This window comes from Montipora foliosa, chromosome 3 (genome assembly GCF_036669935.1).
Source record: "Montipora foliosa isolate CH-2021 chromosome 3, ASM3666993v2, whole genome shotgun sequence".
Lineage (NCBI taxonomy): Eukaryota > Metazoa > Cnidaria > Anthozoa > Scleractinia > Acroporidae > Montipora > Montipora foliosa.
Window position 1 is genome coordinate 65,039,507 of NC_090871.1, and position 17,461 is coordinate 65,056,967.

Sequence of the window (17,461 nt, forward strand, 5' to 3'; positions counted from 1 at the left end):
CTAGTGTAGCATTGCCATAGCACGCAACAACAGTACGCAAGCAAACATCCAGCCTCTAATTTTATGTACCAGCCTTTCGAAAAGTTCGTTGAAATCCCATGCCTTTGCCTCACCGGAGAGCAAAGCTTGTCTTGATTTTTCCGCAAACATTTTCCACAGCTGCTGCAAACTGCAGCATGATGATGCCGAGCAACATCGCGTCCATGAAACAGATGCAATCCGAGCAAACTCGAATCGAACCAATCCCAAAAATCAAGCTTTTTATGAGCACTTTCTCTTTGACGTGAGTAATTTCATGTTGCTTCCCCTGCTGGCATAGGTCTCTTTTCTTTTGGCGTTCGTTGGGCTGACGAGTACAGGAAAAGAGATCTCTGCCATGCATGGGTCGAAACTCACTTTGATCCAACCGTAACCTGCGATCAGGCATACTTATCTTTAGAGAGTTCGCGCCATGTCTAAAAGAAAAGTACTCATGATAACAGGTTAAGCCAACCGTTTCCCACGACCTTGGACAGCACTGTACGAAACGCATGCTTACTGTGACTTGGGCCCACTGTGTCTCGCGCGTTTCTTTTCAGCTATTCCGCTGTTTTTAAGTGAACCCATACAACATGTAAAGTATCGCTAAGTAACCGCCGTGCATGCTCAACACAGTGAGTTTCGACCCACCTAGATCTCTTTTCCCGTCCACGTCAACCCAGCGAACGCAAAAGAAAAGAGACTTCAGCTAGCAGGGAACATTTCGCTATAAGCAATTTTTTTTTGCCAGAACAACTTCATTTCGCCTAGATCTCCGGATTGGATCTCCCGCTGTTCGTCCAGGCGCATCATTTAATCTGATATAGTCCTGCGACAATCCTTCGAGTTTTTTCCGCTTCTTCAGTCACGCGAAGCAAGATTGCCATGTGGTAAAAGAATAGGGTAAAACGACGGAAGAAATCATACGACGCCTACAGACTGTTTTTACCTCCCGTTCTTGAACTGAAACTTTTTAACAACACTTCATTTGCAAAGGATAAATGTCACGGAAAGGTTACCGGCTTGGAGGATGCCCTATCCACGCTCCTAAGTAAGTTTTCTTTGTGAACTTATCGATGTTTGCAATTTTTATTATGACGTGTGATTTGCGCTTAATGCCGCTTGTTTAGAAAAATTCTGACATCACGACACTGAAGCTAAGGGCTAATTCATGACTAAACAATCTCAAATTAGTGAGATTTGGAAAATGGTCGAGAACTAAAGCAAGTCTGGCTACTAATTTGAAACACAGATGTAACTTCATCCACCTAATTGAACTTAAGACGTCATCTTAACCGCAAATGCAAAATTCAACTTTAGGCTAAAGAATGAAACCATGGTAAAAGTGAGAAAGAAATTCATTTTACCACAACTCGGCTTAGTATCTTCGTATGGTTTGCTAGGGAGACATATTCGTCTTTAGAATTAAATCTACGACTACACGAAGTTCAACCCTTTCCTCGCATCATTCCTTACACACCTTGAATTCTTAAATATAGGCTTCTTGAAACAGTTGAAATCCACACAGACAATCGAAGAATAAAGAGATGGCCGAATTAATTCAAACGAAAACCTGAGAAAGTCTCTAGCGAAAAACATATTTGGTTTATGTGAGATCTTTATTTTCCTTTTAACAGAAAACAAGGAAAACAAAAACCTCATGTCGCGTTATTTATCACTTAAGTGAACTGCAACAAATGGCAGGCCTACGGCGACAGAATTAATTAAGACGTTTTTAAGCCACTCGGCATCAAAACACCATAAATATTAAAAAAGAAGAGAGAAAGAACGAGTAAAGAATCTCGTTCTTTATAACATGGAGGGCAAAATTACTAAATACTGATTGGCTGAGAAAGAGGAAATTTTTTATTGATTTTGGTAAATTGATTGCATTATTTTCATGTACTAAACGTTTCTCAACACGGTTGGTTTCATTGCTTTGGCGTTGTTGTACAAAAATGCAATTTCATTTAGCTGCTCAGTTCAATCCTGCCAGGCCGTAACATGACCAATGTACGTGTACCATCACTACTTATTTTTAATGTCCGGCTTTAATTGTTGACATTGGCCTGAGCGACCATATGCTAATTTACACGATTCTAAACAAGAAGTAAATGAAGCCAAAAGCTCGTTGTATTAAAGAAAAGTCTTTCGAGGAATTTAGAGAAGTCGAATTAATCAAAGATCTACAACTCGTTCCTTTTCATGTAGCTTACGTGTTTGATGAGATAGATGATGACATGCGAACGCTTATACAACAACCTGTTAGATAACCATGGCCTCACACAAATGCAAAACAGTTGAGGAAAGCTTTGGTCCATCGAAATTCATTACACCTAAAAAATTAAATGGCCATAAGACACAATAACGCGCGTAAGAGGAAGTGTAACAAGTCTAGAACACCTAAGAACTCGGAGGCTTACTGGCATGATCGTGTGTTATCGTGCAGTAACCATGCGACAAAAGCCGGTGGTACTTTACTTTAATCAGTTATGCATAACTCGATGCCACTGAAAGACCCAAAGGTTTCTGAAACTCACTCTGTCCTCTGATGCATTCAAAGACAACCTCACCTATCAGGCGCGTAGCGTGGTCATTTTTTCAAGTACGCACAAGTACATGTGATCTAGAAACCTAAGTAAACTAAGCGAAAAATACTGCGTTCTTTATTTCTTGTTCGAAATAGTTGTGTTAATACAAGGAAATAACAAAGCGTCTTGCCCTTATTTTGAGCAAACTTGGCGCAAAAAAAACATTGTCTTGGTTGTGCTAGCGTGACCGGAATTGTCAACAACGTTCTCGGAACGTCGCTCCTTTGCAACTTCGCCTTTTTGTTGCACGTTGACCAAACAACACTGCATTGTTTAGTGTAAAAAAAGTCAATGCAAAACTAAGTGAGAGCCGCGGTATAGCTTTTGTTTTAGTTTTAAGAATTTAATCAAAGTGGTGTTTTCATAAGGAAATCTTGGTTGCGTACAAGTAAAATGTTAAAAATAGAAACAATTGCTTAAAATTTCAAAATTTTCTGGTCACTTTAAGTACGCACGTGCGTATTTGCGTATAGGACGCTACGCGCCTGCCTATTTAGACTGTGAACAGTCTCTCTTTTGCTCTAGAATCTTTTAACTTTCAATGGCTGAAGCTGCCGGTGGAAAATACCGCGGGCGTCGGTTAACCAACACCCGCGGTATTAGCGACCTGCAGTTTCAATTAGTTCGAATTATTCGTTTCAGTGACTTTAGAGCAAAAACTGCTCGCAGTGTACACCTAATGGATACATCACCTTAATAGAGAACAACTGACATGATAATTAAAGATCAGAATCTAGTTGCAGAGACCCTAAATAGTTACTTTACAAATGTAGTAGAAAGCCTGGACATCCAACCCCACAACGCCTTTGAGAATGAACTGCATGTGTCCGATATTCCCAGAAACTGGAATTGTCACATCATACCCTCAGCGTTGCTAGGCCCCAGCATGCTTTGGGGTGTGTATAATAAACATGGCATCCATCTTGTGTGGTTAGACTTCGTGTGCTTCTAACTTGGTGTCAGAAAAGTGAGATTAACTGTTCGGACACTGTTCCGGAACACAGAAAATTGACGAAAACTTGTCATGGTGTCCTCATCGGGACACGGAGTCGCAGCTGTCACACTACCGAAATTCTCGACTTTGGGAGATCCGCGACGAAACTGTGAAAAGTTCATTCAGCTGTTCAAAAATTGGTGTGCGCTCAATGGATGGTACGATAGCGAGCCGTTGCCACCTCCTACCAAAGAAGGAGGGGAACCACCACCGACAGGGCCAGTGTGGCTAGCAAAAGGTAAGTCATAGCTGGCAATCAAGAACTCGAAAACCTCGTGAAACGCTTTCAGCGTTACAGGAGGAACTGAAGGAACCGGAGATTATTTTCAAACATTTGAAGGAACATTTCATGGCGAATGAAGGAGTACTGACGGAGAGAACAAAATTTGCCCAAATGAAACAAAAACTTCGTGAATCAGTCACGGCCTGCGAAGGACGAGTTAAAGAACAAGGTAGGAGGCTAGATTATTGTGCTAATTGCGAGGACCAGCACAAAGAGAGACTTATGTCAAAACTACTGGCTACGGTTTTACAGGGATAAAGCAACTAAAGAAATCACCCCATTTAAAACAGTGCTGCAGATAGCTAAGAACTTTGAGCAATGTGAAACGGCAAAAGCAATACTGCAGTAAGGCAAAGGTCCCACTGAAGAAGTAAACTATACAGGAACAAGAAAACTCCCTAGGTCAGAGCAAAACTGGGGTAAAGGTCATTTTAGTCAAAGGAAATCAGAGAAAGAATGGGGACAAAGTCAGTCCAGTCGCCAGGCAAAATTGCGCTCATAACTGCGAAGATCATAGCTTCACTTGACTTCATATCCGCAGTTCATATATGATTCATTTCATATACCATTTCATCATTGATTCATTCCTCACGGGACCATTAGAACCCACAAATGACCAGCTCCCAACGTCAGTGGCTTCATAGCTCAGTTGGTTAGAGCGTCGCACCGGAATCGCGAGGTCACGGGTTCAAACCCGTTGAAGTCCTGAATTTTTCAGGCTTCTCTACGCAATTGCAAAAATTGCGCTCATAACTGCGAAGATCATAGCTTCACTTGAGGTCATTACTTAGCCAAGATATCCTAATGTGGGAAGGGAAATGGCACCTAGTCACTACATGCCACTACAGCGACTGGATAGAGATTGAAATTCTACCCAATACGCTCACAGAAACAGTAGTAGAGATCACGAAAGCACACTTGTACTCGGTGCTGGCAATGTGGAGCACCGTCACCGATAATGTTAGCGTCGTCACCGATAATGTGCCCCACATTGCGAGCACCGAGTAGAAGCAATTTTTTTCTGAGTATGGGTTCGAACATGTGAACTCCTCCCCATATTGGCTGCAAGGAAACAGTAAGGCAGAAGCTGCATTTAAAACATTGAAGAGGATGTATCAAAGGAATAAGGACGCTCATATGGCACTACTGGACTACCGGAATACCCCACAACAAGGACAAGAACACTCTCCTGGTCAAAGGCTACTCTCCCGCCGCAGAAGGGGTATCTTTCCTATGATGCCTTCTCTTTTGCAACCTGCTATCGTGCATTCTGGAGGAACCTTCAAAATTGAGTGAGATTGAGGGGCATCGTACTAGAGCAAAACAGGAAGCATGGTGTAATTCAGCCGGAACAGTTTGTATATGCAAAACCCAATCAGCACAAGCATTCAGCCTGGCCCCATGGCATTGTCGAAAAAGTGTCCTCCCCAAGGCCCTAAACTGTGCTTACCCTCATGGAAAAATACGCAAAAAATCGAGTGCAGATCCGATATGGTTGCTGTTCCACCCACTGGTGCGCAGACCTATAAGTCCCAGTACACTGAGACGTATAGGACTTAATCAAGGGCTGCGGTCTCTCCTGGGGAAGCCCCTAACCCTGGAAACCAACCATTCCCAGCAAAGAACCCAAGTCCAGCCATCGCAAGTCCACAACTCCAGCTCCAAAGTACCGATTCAGCAGTCAACAAGGCAAATCAGACGCAGTAAAGTCCTTCAAGAGTGCGGGAATCATCTCAGTCCACAGAGAGGTCGATCAATCGTGACGTACAGTGCAATCCAGCACCACTAAAGGAAGTGAGGACTCGCTTAGGCAGACTCGTGAGACCACCAACCCGCCTGAATTGGTAGATGAATTTCTACATTCATGGCATCCATCTTGTGTGGTCAGACTTCGTGGCTTCTAATTGAATCATGTAAACAGTTCGACTCATTCAGCTTAACTTATCACGAGCTAGTTAAAACTGCTCTACAGAAAATAAAAGCAAAGGTTATGATCAGTTATCTCAAAGTGCAATGAAGGCGTCAATTCCATCAATAACACAGCCTCGAACTCATTTAATTAACACAAATATTAGTTCGACAGTGGTCCCCAACTCCTGGAAACGAGGTGAAATCGTATCGCATGACATAAAGGAAGGTTTTAGACCCGTTACAGTTCTTCCAGCAATATTCAAGATCTTAAATTAAACATATCCTATATCAACAAATGGCTGATCACTTTGAAAATATATTTCACAATTACACGTTCGGCTACAGAAAATATAACGGGGATGACATACGGCCCTTCTTGCAATTACTGAAGAATGGAAGGAATATCTCGACAAACACTGACAATGTCATTGGCACGATAGCCATTGATTTGGGCAAGGCTTTTGACTGTAAATCACATGATCTTTCACTGGAGAAACTAAAATTCTATGATCTAATTGATCATGCGTTATTTTGATGCGTTATTTTGATCTCGTTTAGTGCTGCTTTCTCAACGTGGCAACGGGCCTATTTCGTCTCACAAGGCTTTATTTTAGGACCTACATTATTTAATATATTCATAAATGACTTGGCATACGCAATTAAACAATGCAGAATTGTTAACTATACACATGATACAAACATCCGGCCGTTCATCCGACAAGGATGTCCGTGTCATTGAAAATAAACTTAGTTTCGATCTCGAAATGCCTCATCATGGCTTGTTCAAAATGGTATGAAACCAAATCCAGAAAAACATTAGGCTATCGTACTTGGCAAAGGGAAAGATAAAAGATTAAGATGTTCGCGTTTATTGAACATTTTTCAGCTTTTTATTTTAAACTAGCTAATTGTAAACTAGCTGAGTAAGCTAAGCGTAAACTCCACGTTAAATAAAGTATCTCTACCTTTTATTTTTTTTGATTCGTGCGTTCAGCTCATTGACGCTAAAGCCTGGTTTGCACTGCGACATAACCATAAGCATAAAGTTTAACATATTAAGCATATATAAGCATAACGAAATGAAGTTTAAGCTAATCTCGACCTTAGAGCTCTTCTCTTTTGAGCATGCCTGAGGGAGAGAAGAGCTCTGGGGAACCCTGAAACAAAGTGTCTTCTCGTTAGCCTTCGTGAAGAACAATAAAAAGCGTCTCTGTTTTGTGCGTTCATGTTAGCACGCTGAGTGAGCTGCCGCCGTAAGGTTCAAATAGTCATGGGTCATGCGCAGACATAAGATCCGAGGCTCTGGTGACGAGAATGAAGTTAAAGATAAAAGAAGTGACATACGCGAGCGCAATTAGCCCAAGGGAAAACTCGCTGGAGAATGGTACGAGCAACGTTTCCAAAATGACAGACAAAAAACAAATCATGTCCTCCTACTCCTTCTGCTTCGTAGAAGCGACAAGAGACGAGAAAACAGACGGATCCCGTTGGGCCTTTAGATTCTAGGACGAAGACGAGAACGAGTACGAGATTTGACTGCCCGTTTTTAGCGAAAATGCTTAGAAAATTTATAACCTGTGCAATTAATCTTACTCTTTGTTAGCAGTGTAGGTTGCTCAGTTATTTTTGTTGCTGTTAACTGAGCCTTCTTGCTGATCGAAAAATGCCAAAACTGCTACCGTGTTGTTGACTTGTTTTGACACGACGACATTTTTGCACTGAATTCTAGTACTAAACTGACGACGATATCGTGTTTTTCCCGCCAAAATGACAGTGGTTTGCGCGCGCTCACTGTTGTTCTACGAGAAAATCTTGTACTCGTTGTCGTTTTCGTCCTAGAATCTAAAGCTCTCCATTTTCCGAAAGAGGAAAGAAAAAGGAGACTTCATAATTTGGCAAGGGGAACTACAACCAGCGGACCGAGAATTTTATTTCTGGCGATTTGTCGTAAAGGCAGGGATAATTGCGAACCTTCTCAGCTAGTTTCTAACCCTAACTGAACAGTACATTCGGTCGCCATCTTAGGCACTATTAACCTGAATATCCGCTGGCATCATAAACAGCTGCTGACAGCTCGGTTTTATGCCTATGCTTATGTGCACTGGTTTACTACACAGTTATTAACGTGACACAAGAGTGTTGTTATGACATGGGTGGGCTCCTCCGCACAGTCACGAATGAGTCTATTTTTAGAATATCCGTTCCCACGAAAATCAGTTGTCACGTCCACAAAAAACATGGCAGAAGCAGTCACGCGTGACATGGCTTCTTCTCATTGGTTAAAATTGGTGGCCCTTTGTTTGTTTCGGGCGAAGTGTATCTAAAAATAAATCCATTTGTGACTTTGCTGGGGCAAGACTGCAAAGTGATAGATCAACATTCTCATCTAATTCACTCTTGCGTGACATAAGCATAAGCATAAGAAAATGGAACGATTCCTTTTTCGTATACTTATGCTTATGCTTATGTCACTTCGGGTTTACACAACCAGGATTAACACTGATATTGCGCAACAGCGTGCAGTATTACTCGGCCCCATGCGATTACCTACACCTAAAACTTGTATATGGCAATTGAATATCTCAATACAATATGTTTGAGGTTGCTGCTCTTCAGTGAGGCAAACATTGATTCGTATTTGTTTTGCATTCAGTCAAGATCCGCGGACATTCAACCTAACCCTAACTCTAAAAATCAATCTGATAGTCATGCGAATGACAATACTTTGAGTGTTGTCCAATCGCACCGCTGCTTCAGTAACGCGAAGCAAGTTACAATCTTGGACATAAATGAAGATCACCCTCCGCCGCAATTTCAATGAAAAAATGGCGGGCTTCAACTTGCGCGCGAATTCATCATTGATTTCAAAGAATAGAAACAACGAGGGAAGAAATAATACGACGCCTACAGACTGTTTTCGACTTATGCTCGCTCATGCACTGATAGCAATTAAGGCTGATGAGTCATGCGATATTCTATTTAGTGTTTCCAATCGCACCGCTGCTTCATTATCAGTCACGCGAAGCAAGCCTTAGGCAACTGGGAATAGAGGGAAGAAATCATACGACGCCTACAGACTGTTTTTGGCTTACGCTCTTGCACTGATAGCAGTTAAGGCTGACAGTCATGTGCTAATCCATCTAGTGTTTTCCAATCGCACCACTCAGTGCTTCAGACACGAGAAGCAAGCTATTCAGCTAGGGAAAGAATAGGATAAAAGAGGGAAGAAATCATGCGACGCCATCAGACTGTTTTCGGCTTTATGTGCTTGCACTATATAGGATTTAACAACACGTCACTCAGATTTTACTTTGCAAAGGAAAAATGTCCGGAAAAGGCTACCTTGCAAGATGTCCTATCCAAGCTCCTAAGTAAGTTTTCTCTTGAACTTTTCGACGTTTGATGATAACGGAGTCACTATTTATGTGACTGACTGCGCTTACTGCTGCTTGTTTGGAAAAATCTGGCATCACGGCACTAAAGCAGAGGGCCAGTTAAGTTACTACACGATCAAAATTGTCATGCAGAAAAGCGCTTACTCTAAAACACGACGAACACTGATATAACTTCATGCACCTAATAGAACGTAGGTCAACGTAGATCGATACGCCATCTTGTAACTGCAAATGCAAAGTCGACTTCAGGTTAAGTTAACGATAAGACCTTGTTGAGCTTGGGAATAAAATTCCACATTAATTCTGTCACCGTAGGCCTGCTATTTGTTGCAGTTCAGTTAACTGATAAAAAGCGACACTGGAGTTTCTTTTTTTTCTGTTTAAAAGAAAACGTCTCGCATTGAACAAATAATAACTGGCGTTAAGGAACTGGAAAGAGTGTAGTCGGGGATATAATTCGAAAGACGAAAACCCTTCCTTAGCAACTTATTCGGAAATAACTGCCTTTAGCGTGAACTGTAGTAAAAATGAAGAATTAGCTGGAGTAATCCAAGTGGGATCAAATCATCCATAAACTAAATACTAACAAAGAAAGAACCAAGGAAGGCTAAAGAAACACGTTGAATAAGCTCAGTCACTCGTTTATAATAATAATTTGATCCTTTAATACTAAAATACGTTCGAGTTTGCAAATCTTCAGTGGGGCAAACTACGAATGGTATACCTGCCGTTGATTTTGATCCGCACTTTGTTATGTCGTTGACATTGTTATGACATCGGTTAAGGCGTCACTTAAATAACAGGACATAACATAAATAAATTAACTGTGACACTGGTTCCTCTAGCTATGCTGAAAAATGTAAACATAAGTTCACCAGGACACACATCTCTCGTTCTCTCTTGGTGAAAAGCGACTTTTTCCCTCTGCTCTAAAATCATTTTGTAGTGGTTCTAGATAAGTCCGTTTCACGTCATGGAAGTACCCAGCCATGAGTACCTACCGTTTTATGCGACGGTGCCTACTATTGTTATTGCGCATACGTTCTGCGCATTTCTAGATCGACGACTCCGGTTTCCTATGGGTGGTGCGTACTAATACAGTGATACTTTTCCGTGGTTCAAGTCTGTGTGGAGAAAGCAGAGCTTAGCAAGTGCTCTTGGTATCCAAAAAGAAAATTGGGAGTTACCCTGATGCATTTTTTTAGAGATAATTAACCTTCAATTTGGAAAAGAACGTCGTACATTGCTTTGTATTTTAAAGCTTTTTACAAATATTGTTTATTAATTATCTTTAAAAAATGTGTGGTTACCCGCCCCAATTGTCTTTTAGTATTTCAATAACAGTGGTTAAGATCTGTTTCCCGCATGTTTTTAAACCGCGCAAAAAAAATGTTGAATTAGCTAGTAGGCACCGTCCTTAAGTGTTTTTCCAATCGCACCGATGCTTCAGTCACGCGAAGCAAGCTATTCACCTGGGAAAAGCATAGGAAAAAAGAGGGAAGAAATGATACGACGCCTACAGACTGTTTGTGGAGTTTTGGGCTCAGTAAAATTTTTAAAAGGGCTTCTTGAAATTTCCGATTCTAGCTCCCCACAGCCGGTGATGGCCGGATTAATTAAAACGCGAAAAAACAAAAAAGGCCACACTGACGATTGGGAGAGAATGATTTGTTTTATGTGAGACTTTTTAAACAGAAAACAAAAAACTCATGAACTCTAACAATCAATATGATAGTCATGCTATAATCGTTCAAGTGTTTTCCAGTCGCACTGCCCACTTCGGTTACGTATGAAGGTCAACACAGACACACCGTCTTAACCGCAAATGCAAATGAGACCTTATTGAGGTTGAGAAGGAATTCGAAATTCGAAATTAATTCTGTCGCCGTAGGACTGCCATTTGTTGCAGTTCAGTTAACCCGATAAATTATGAAACTGTCGAACTGTGGTGAAAACATAGGACTATAGATCTGGAGGGTTCGAGTTCGAGTTCTTTTTTTCTTTACCAAGTTGTAATGTTGAGAGTGAATGGATAAGACAGTGTATGAATACGAAAACCATTAAGATAATACGAAACATTAAGATGTTGGGATGAGTAAGACAGAGCTTGAGGGAAGGTATAGGAGTTTTCAGTCCTTTTTAGGGGCTTCATAGGTGCTTAAAACTAGGTAGAGTGCATATTCAACCTACTAGGTAAAATGAGGATCTCCGGTTTAACCTACATAGGCAAAAACGGATTGAACCTGAAAACGGATTTTACCGGCAAACATACACACCATCTTAACAGAAAGTGTAAATATAATGAGTACAGGCTAAAGAATAAGAGTGGGTGAGATATTTTGCTTTACGGTTCCTATCTTCGTATGGTTTGCTAAGAAAATGTTTTCGTTAGCTATAGCTTTCGAATCAACCCCACGACTACAGGAACCCTTTTCTCACATTTCTATCATTTCTTACACCGTTTTGACTCAGTAAAACGGCTTCTTGAAATTCCCGATTACAGCTCCCTACAGCCGATGATGTTCGGATTAATTCAAACACCAAAAAAAGAAAAAAATTCCACTGAACGAATTATTTGTTTTATGTGATATATTTTTAACAGAAATTAAACAAGAAACTATTATGAACCTGTAAACCAAACTCTGACAATCAATATCATAGTCATGCGATAATCTTCCAAGTGTTTTCCGGCCGCACTGCCCTCCTCAGTCACGCCTGTAGATCAATGTTGACACACCCCAACTGCAAATGGAAATACGGCTTCAGTTATTGTTCAGTTGTTGTTGAGCTTGAGAAGGAAATTCCACATTAATTCTAGATCTGTAACCTCTAGCTATAGTGAAAAACTGAAACATTATATACTAGCGCACACATGTACATCTTTGCTCCCTCTTGGTGAAAAGCGAATGTTTTTTTCCTCTGCTCCAAAAGCATTTTGTGGTGATTCTAGATTGGTCCGTTTCGTGGATGCACCCAGCTAGCCATAGCAAGGGTCTCTCCCAGCCATGTGTTTTATCGGAACACTTTTATTCCTTCCATGTCTCTTAAGTAGCCCGTAAATATTTGTTAATAGATAAATAAATAAATATATATATATTTATATATTTTTAAAAATCCGAGGACATTGAACTTCTTCTTGGCTATAAGTCTAAAAGCTGGTTTACACGTACGACGAACTTATAAGCATCGGCAGCATACACAGGCGTATTAACATTTTGTTAATTAGCGTCGATCTTTTGTTCGTATGAAACGTGCCAAAGATCATAACGCTACTACGTGTGTTGCTTATGCTTATTCTTGCGTCATACGTGTAAACCAGCCTTAACAATCGATGCGAGATTCCTTTCACGTAGGGTGCGTTCGATTGACCGTATTCCGGAATAAGAATGCATGGAATATAAGGTAGAAATCCTTCGTTTTTACGGTAATTCACATAAAAATTGTCAAACATCCGCTAAAATGCTATTTTAAACATATTTTTGTTGTCCTTGCTGCTTCGAAACGCGCCAAACATACCGTTTTAATCATCACTCCACTTATTCATATTCCGGAATAGGGTCAATCGAACGCGCCCTTAATTTAATTGTTTTCCAATCGCACCGCTGCGGCTTCAGTCACGTGAAGCAAGCTATTCAGCTGGGAAAAGAATAGGATAAAAGAGGGAAGAAATCATACGACGCCTACAGACTGTTTTCGGCTTCTGAGTTTGTACTATATATAGCAGGTGCAGTTAACGACGCGTCACTGAGATTTTACTTTGCAAAGGAAAATGTCGCGAAAAGGCTACCTTGCAGGATATCCTATCCACGCTTCTAAGTAAGTTATTTTTTTAACTTATCGAATGTTTGATTACGTAGTCACTTTATATTATGCGGTGAGTTACGTTTCCTGCTGCGTGTTTGTGGAAAAAGTTGGGCATTACGACAATGAAGCTGAGGGCCAATTCATTACCATGTCAATTTTGGAGTTTCAAGCGACATTCTGAAAATTGTCGAGCAGTAATCCTGAACTCGACAAAACACAAAATGTAACTTCATTGACTTAATTGAACGTTTACGTATACATGTTTTCGGTCAAATTAATCCGGTCTAGTTAACCTAGGTGATTGGTGATACTCAGTTTTACCGAGGTTGAATATGCACTCTATATCTAGTTTAAAGCAGCTTTCAACGCCTCAAAAAGGACTTAAAACAGCCATACCTTCCCTCATGCTTTGTCCTACGCATCTCAACACATCTTCTTAATGTTCATAATCTTATCTGTTTCTGTATTCATATACTTACGCAATCACTCTCAACGTTACAATATAGTAAGGAAACAAAGAACTGTACTATTCACTTACCGGTACGCGAACTAGTAGCCTTAAGAGGCCGGTTGCTCGGAGTTAGCCATCCTGGCCCAGGTTGCTCGAAGCATGGTTAGCGCTAACCAGCGTTAAATACCATGGAAACCTATAGGTTCTGATACCTCTTAACCAACGATTAGCGCTAACCAGGCTACGAGCAACCGGCCCCCAGATCTATAGTTCGGTGTCTTCACCAACACACCACAACGACCAACATGCTCAACCATAATAAGTTTCTTTTTATTATTATAAGTCAATTGATATCCATGTATAATAACCAAAACCAATGAGGATCACCAATTTAACTTAGTCAAAAACGGATTCAACCTGACAACGCATTTTACCGACAACATACACGCCATCTTAACAGCAAGTGCAAATATGATGAATTCAGGTGAAAGAACAAGACCTTTTCTGAGCGGGTGAAAGGAAAGGAAAGGAACTTTATTTAAGTGTCTAGTCGTTCTAGCGCTGAAGCACTAATTGGGGACACTGTAAATTGAAATTAACAATTAACACAAATCAAGTCAAATGTTGGTTTTTGAGGAGAGGGGAAACCGGAGTACCCGGAGAAAACCTCTCGGTGCAGAGTAGAGAGCCAACAAACTCAACCCACATATGACGCCGAGTCTGGGAATCGAACCCGGGCCACATTGGTGGGAGACGAGTGCTCTCACCACTGCGCCATACCTGCACCCCAGGATTTTTCTATTGCGGTTCCAGTCTTCGTATGGCTTGCCAACGAAACGTTTTTGCCTTTCACATCATTGATCCCCGACTCGTGATACGAACCCCTCCCTCACTGCGACATTTCTATAATTCCTGACACAGTTTGGGCTCAGTAAAAGTCTTAAAATTCCGATTCGGTAGCTCCCCACCAATAGCCGGATTAATTCAAACGCGAAAAAAAAAGAGAGTCACTGTCGAAAGAAATCGAATGATTTGTTTTATGTGAGAGTTTTTAAACAGAAAACCAAAAAACTCATGAACTCTGCTGAACAATCAATATAATAGTCATGCGATAATCGTTCAAGTGTTTTTCAGTCGCATTGCCCACTTCAGTTACGTATGTAGGTCAACGCAGACACACCGTCTTAACCGCAAATGCCAAGGAGACCTTATAGAGGTTGAGAACGAATTCGAAATATTTCACTCGCTCGCTGCGCTCACTCGTGAAATATTTCTTAACACTCTAAGAGAAATTTTGTATCTCCGCGCGGCCATCTAGGGTGCTTTCGATTGGGAAATCCGGATTGACATCTTAAAATCTGGATCTTCGGATTTGCAATCGAACACAAAATCTGACAACGGATTTTGTCGCAGATTCACTATTTGGAAATCCATGCCGTGTAAGGATTTCAATTAACAAAATCCGGGGTGACCCGAAAACACTGACCCCCGGTCCGTGGACTCCCCTACGGACCAGGTCCACGGGCTGCCTTACGGACCGGTCCACGGACTACCCCTACGGACCCCCTCAACAGACCACCCAAAAACAACACAGACTTAAAAATAAATAAAGAAAAATAAATAACAACTGAGAACTTGTTTATACCGGTTGTCTGGATAGACCACTTTTGCCAGAGAAATCTCAGCCGTTGCACTCTGCAAATCAGACTAAGGCTCAGGTGTTGCCTTTTCCTTCACTGTTGACCGGAGTCCTTCGACAAAGACCGGTAATAGTTCCTTCCGCCATTTTGTTCCGAACAGAGAGATCGTGAAGCCTGGGGCGAGTTCACAAACCCGCGGGAGAATGATCCGAAAAAACTGGCAGAGGGAAGCAAAGAAAATACAAATAGAACTTACTTATTATCAATCTTTTTCGAAGCATTCCGGTTCACAGCGAAGGAAGGGGCAATGTATGATTAACAGACTTTGCGCCCGAACCTGAGCGTAACGGTTGAGATTTCGCTGACACGAGTGACGCGATTGGTCTATCCAGACAACCGGTAAGTCAAATCTTTAGTTGTTATTTATTTTCATTTCTATCTTCTTTCAAGGTGGTCCGTATAGAGGTAGTCCGTGAACCGTCCGTGAGGCAGTCCGTGGACCCAGTCCGTAGAGGGGTCCATGGACAGGGGGTCAGTGTTTTTGGGTCACCCCAAAATCCCGTCGCGAAATCCGTTTTCTGATTTTGTGTTCGATTGGAAATTTTAAGATCTAAATCCAGATTTCCCAATCGAACGCACCCCTATCATCCTCTCTCTCTCTCTCTATATATATAATATTTTATAAAACGTTTATGGGTTTTAAGCATTTACATTCCTTTCCCAATGCAATAGATTTTGAGTCAGTCATATGATTTACTTTCGCCGGGGAGGCAGGGTATGTTGGGATATGTGATTGATGGAGGCCTAAACGCAGTTTAGCATTTGAAGGTGAAATTCCGCAGAATTAATACTAGTAATAGTTTTCACTAAATCTGCCCCCGCCTACTGAGATAATATGGATGGCGTCTTCATATTATACAACCTGTAGTTACGTATGCGAGGAAAGGATGAGCAGCAACGCAACAAACAGCATTTATTTTCCATTCCGTCAACGTTCACTTGAAACGCTATCAATTGAGATCAATTTACCTAATTATGGAAAATGTCTTAAAAATGTGATAGTAAAGCAGGAACAGGAACATTAAGTAGAAGGCAACATCGTCGTCATCTTTTTGATCCACGTGGTTCTTTCCACGGTACCGTGAAATACCATAAATAGGAACAAAACTGGGTTATTATAATCGGATTGCTGATTATTATTATTATTATTATTTAAATTATTATTATCTGTGAATAACTGTTGTAAATATCATCGAAGATTGTTTGATAATGTTGATACTGAGACTATAATTTTGCTTTCTGAGGTTGCGTCTAGCAGTTTGTGGGCCGAGTCTGTTGTCCCTGTTTCTGATTTATGCCTGAAAAATCAATTTCTCACCCAGGCAATATGATTTGAGCTTCAAAGTAAAAGGAATCGCTGTAAATAATCGAAAATTACACACCTTCAATCGCTATGCTGAACAGCACTTTGATATCGATGCTTCTTGTGACTTCCTGCCTCGTTACTCAGTGAGCAATACCCATACCACCTTGCGCGTCCGGTTTAACAATGCCCGGTTGAGCAAATCGAGATTGCTCAACCGGGAAATCAATCAGTGTTGAGTCACCGCATTCACTACGTGCTATCGCCTTTTGCGAGTCGCTTATTTCAGCACCTCTTACTCTTTAAATATTTTGCTTTTTCAGGAGTTCATCGCTAAGAGGTTACGGCGTTTTTCGACGCTGACCTTTGCTATACCAAGTTTACGGCGATTTTCATAATTGCCCCCACAGGATTTTGGCCCAGAGGCTAAAACCCGAGTAGGCAATATAGAAGCCCGCGCGTAAAAAGGGAAAATATGTAAATTGGCAGATGTTAGTCCTGAACCCTAATGCAGTTTTGTTCCTGGATTTCACCTCATCCAGCTTTGCATTAGATTTGACGCGTCGAGCAGTCCAAGGTAATACTGAAGAAAAAATGTTGATGTTGTTTTTCTTTTAGGCGCGACTCAAAAGATTCTAAAGAAGGGTTACTTGGTGATGGCTTGGAGGGAAGAACTTCGACTTTGTCAGACAAAGAGTTCAGAGCCAAGAACAAAGCTCTGCTACCGAGTGAAGAAAAACCGGAAGGTATGAGGAGCTCGAGTTTGGAAAGCCTATTGCGGGCACTTTTCATTTGCACCCCCAAAGACCCTTATTGTTTCGGCAAGGAGCACAGAACGGTTTATGAATTAATAATGAATTATTGCTCTCAAATAAGTATTTTGTATGAAGTCAAAGCCCAGCGACTCATTTGCCCCTACTTTATTTGAACAACAATAAAAGCAAGGTGACACACGCTAACACCAACCCGGTGTGGCCAACACACTTTATTTGAGCGAGCACTTTGCCACTC

General features: G+C 41.2%; 1 protein-coding gene across 4 annotated transcripts in view; it reads left to right on the top strand.

Moving 5' to 3' along the window:
• Positions 1-875: 875 nt before the first annotated feature.
• The window catches only part of LOC137997967 (protein-glutamine gamma-glutamyltransferase K-like), a 38,903-nt gene continuing 22,317 nt past the window's right edge, over positions 876-17,461 (top strand). For 2 of the 4 annotated variants that reach the window (XM_068844313.1, XM_068844315.1), the window contains exons 1-2: positions 876-1,069; positions 17,069-17,196. In XM_068844313.1, the coding sequence (XP_068700414.1) occupies positions 1,020-1,069; positions 17,069-17,196 (178 nt within the window). In that variant the 5' untranslated portion in view covers positions 876-1,019. Of the gene's footprint in view, positions 1,070-12,913; positions 13,009-17,068; positions 17,197-17,461 lie in introns of all 4 variants that reach the window. The other 2 variants (XM_068844314.1, XM_068844316.1) reach the window with 2 other exon arrangements.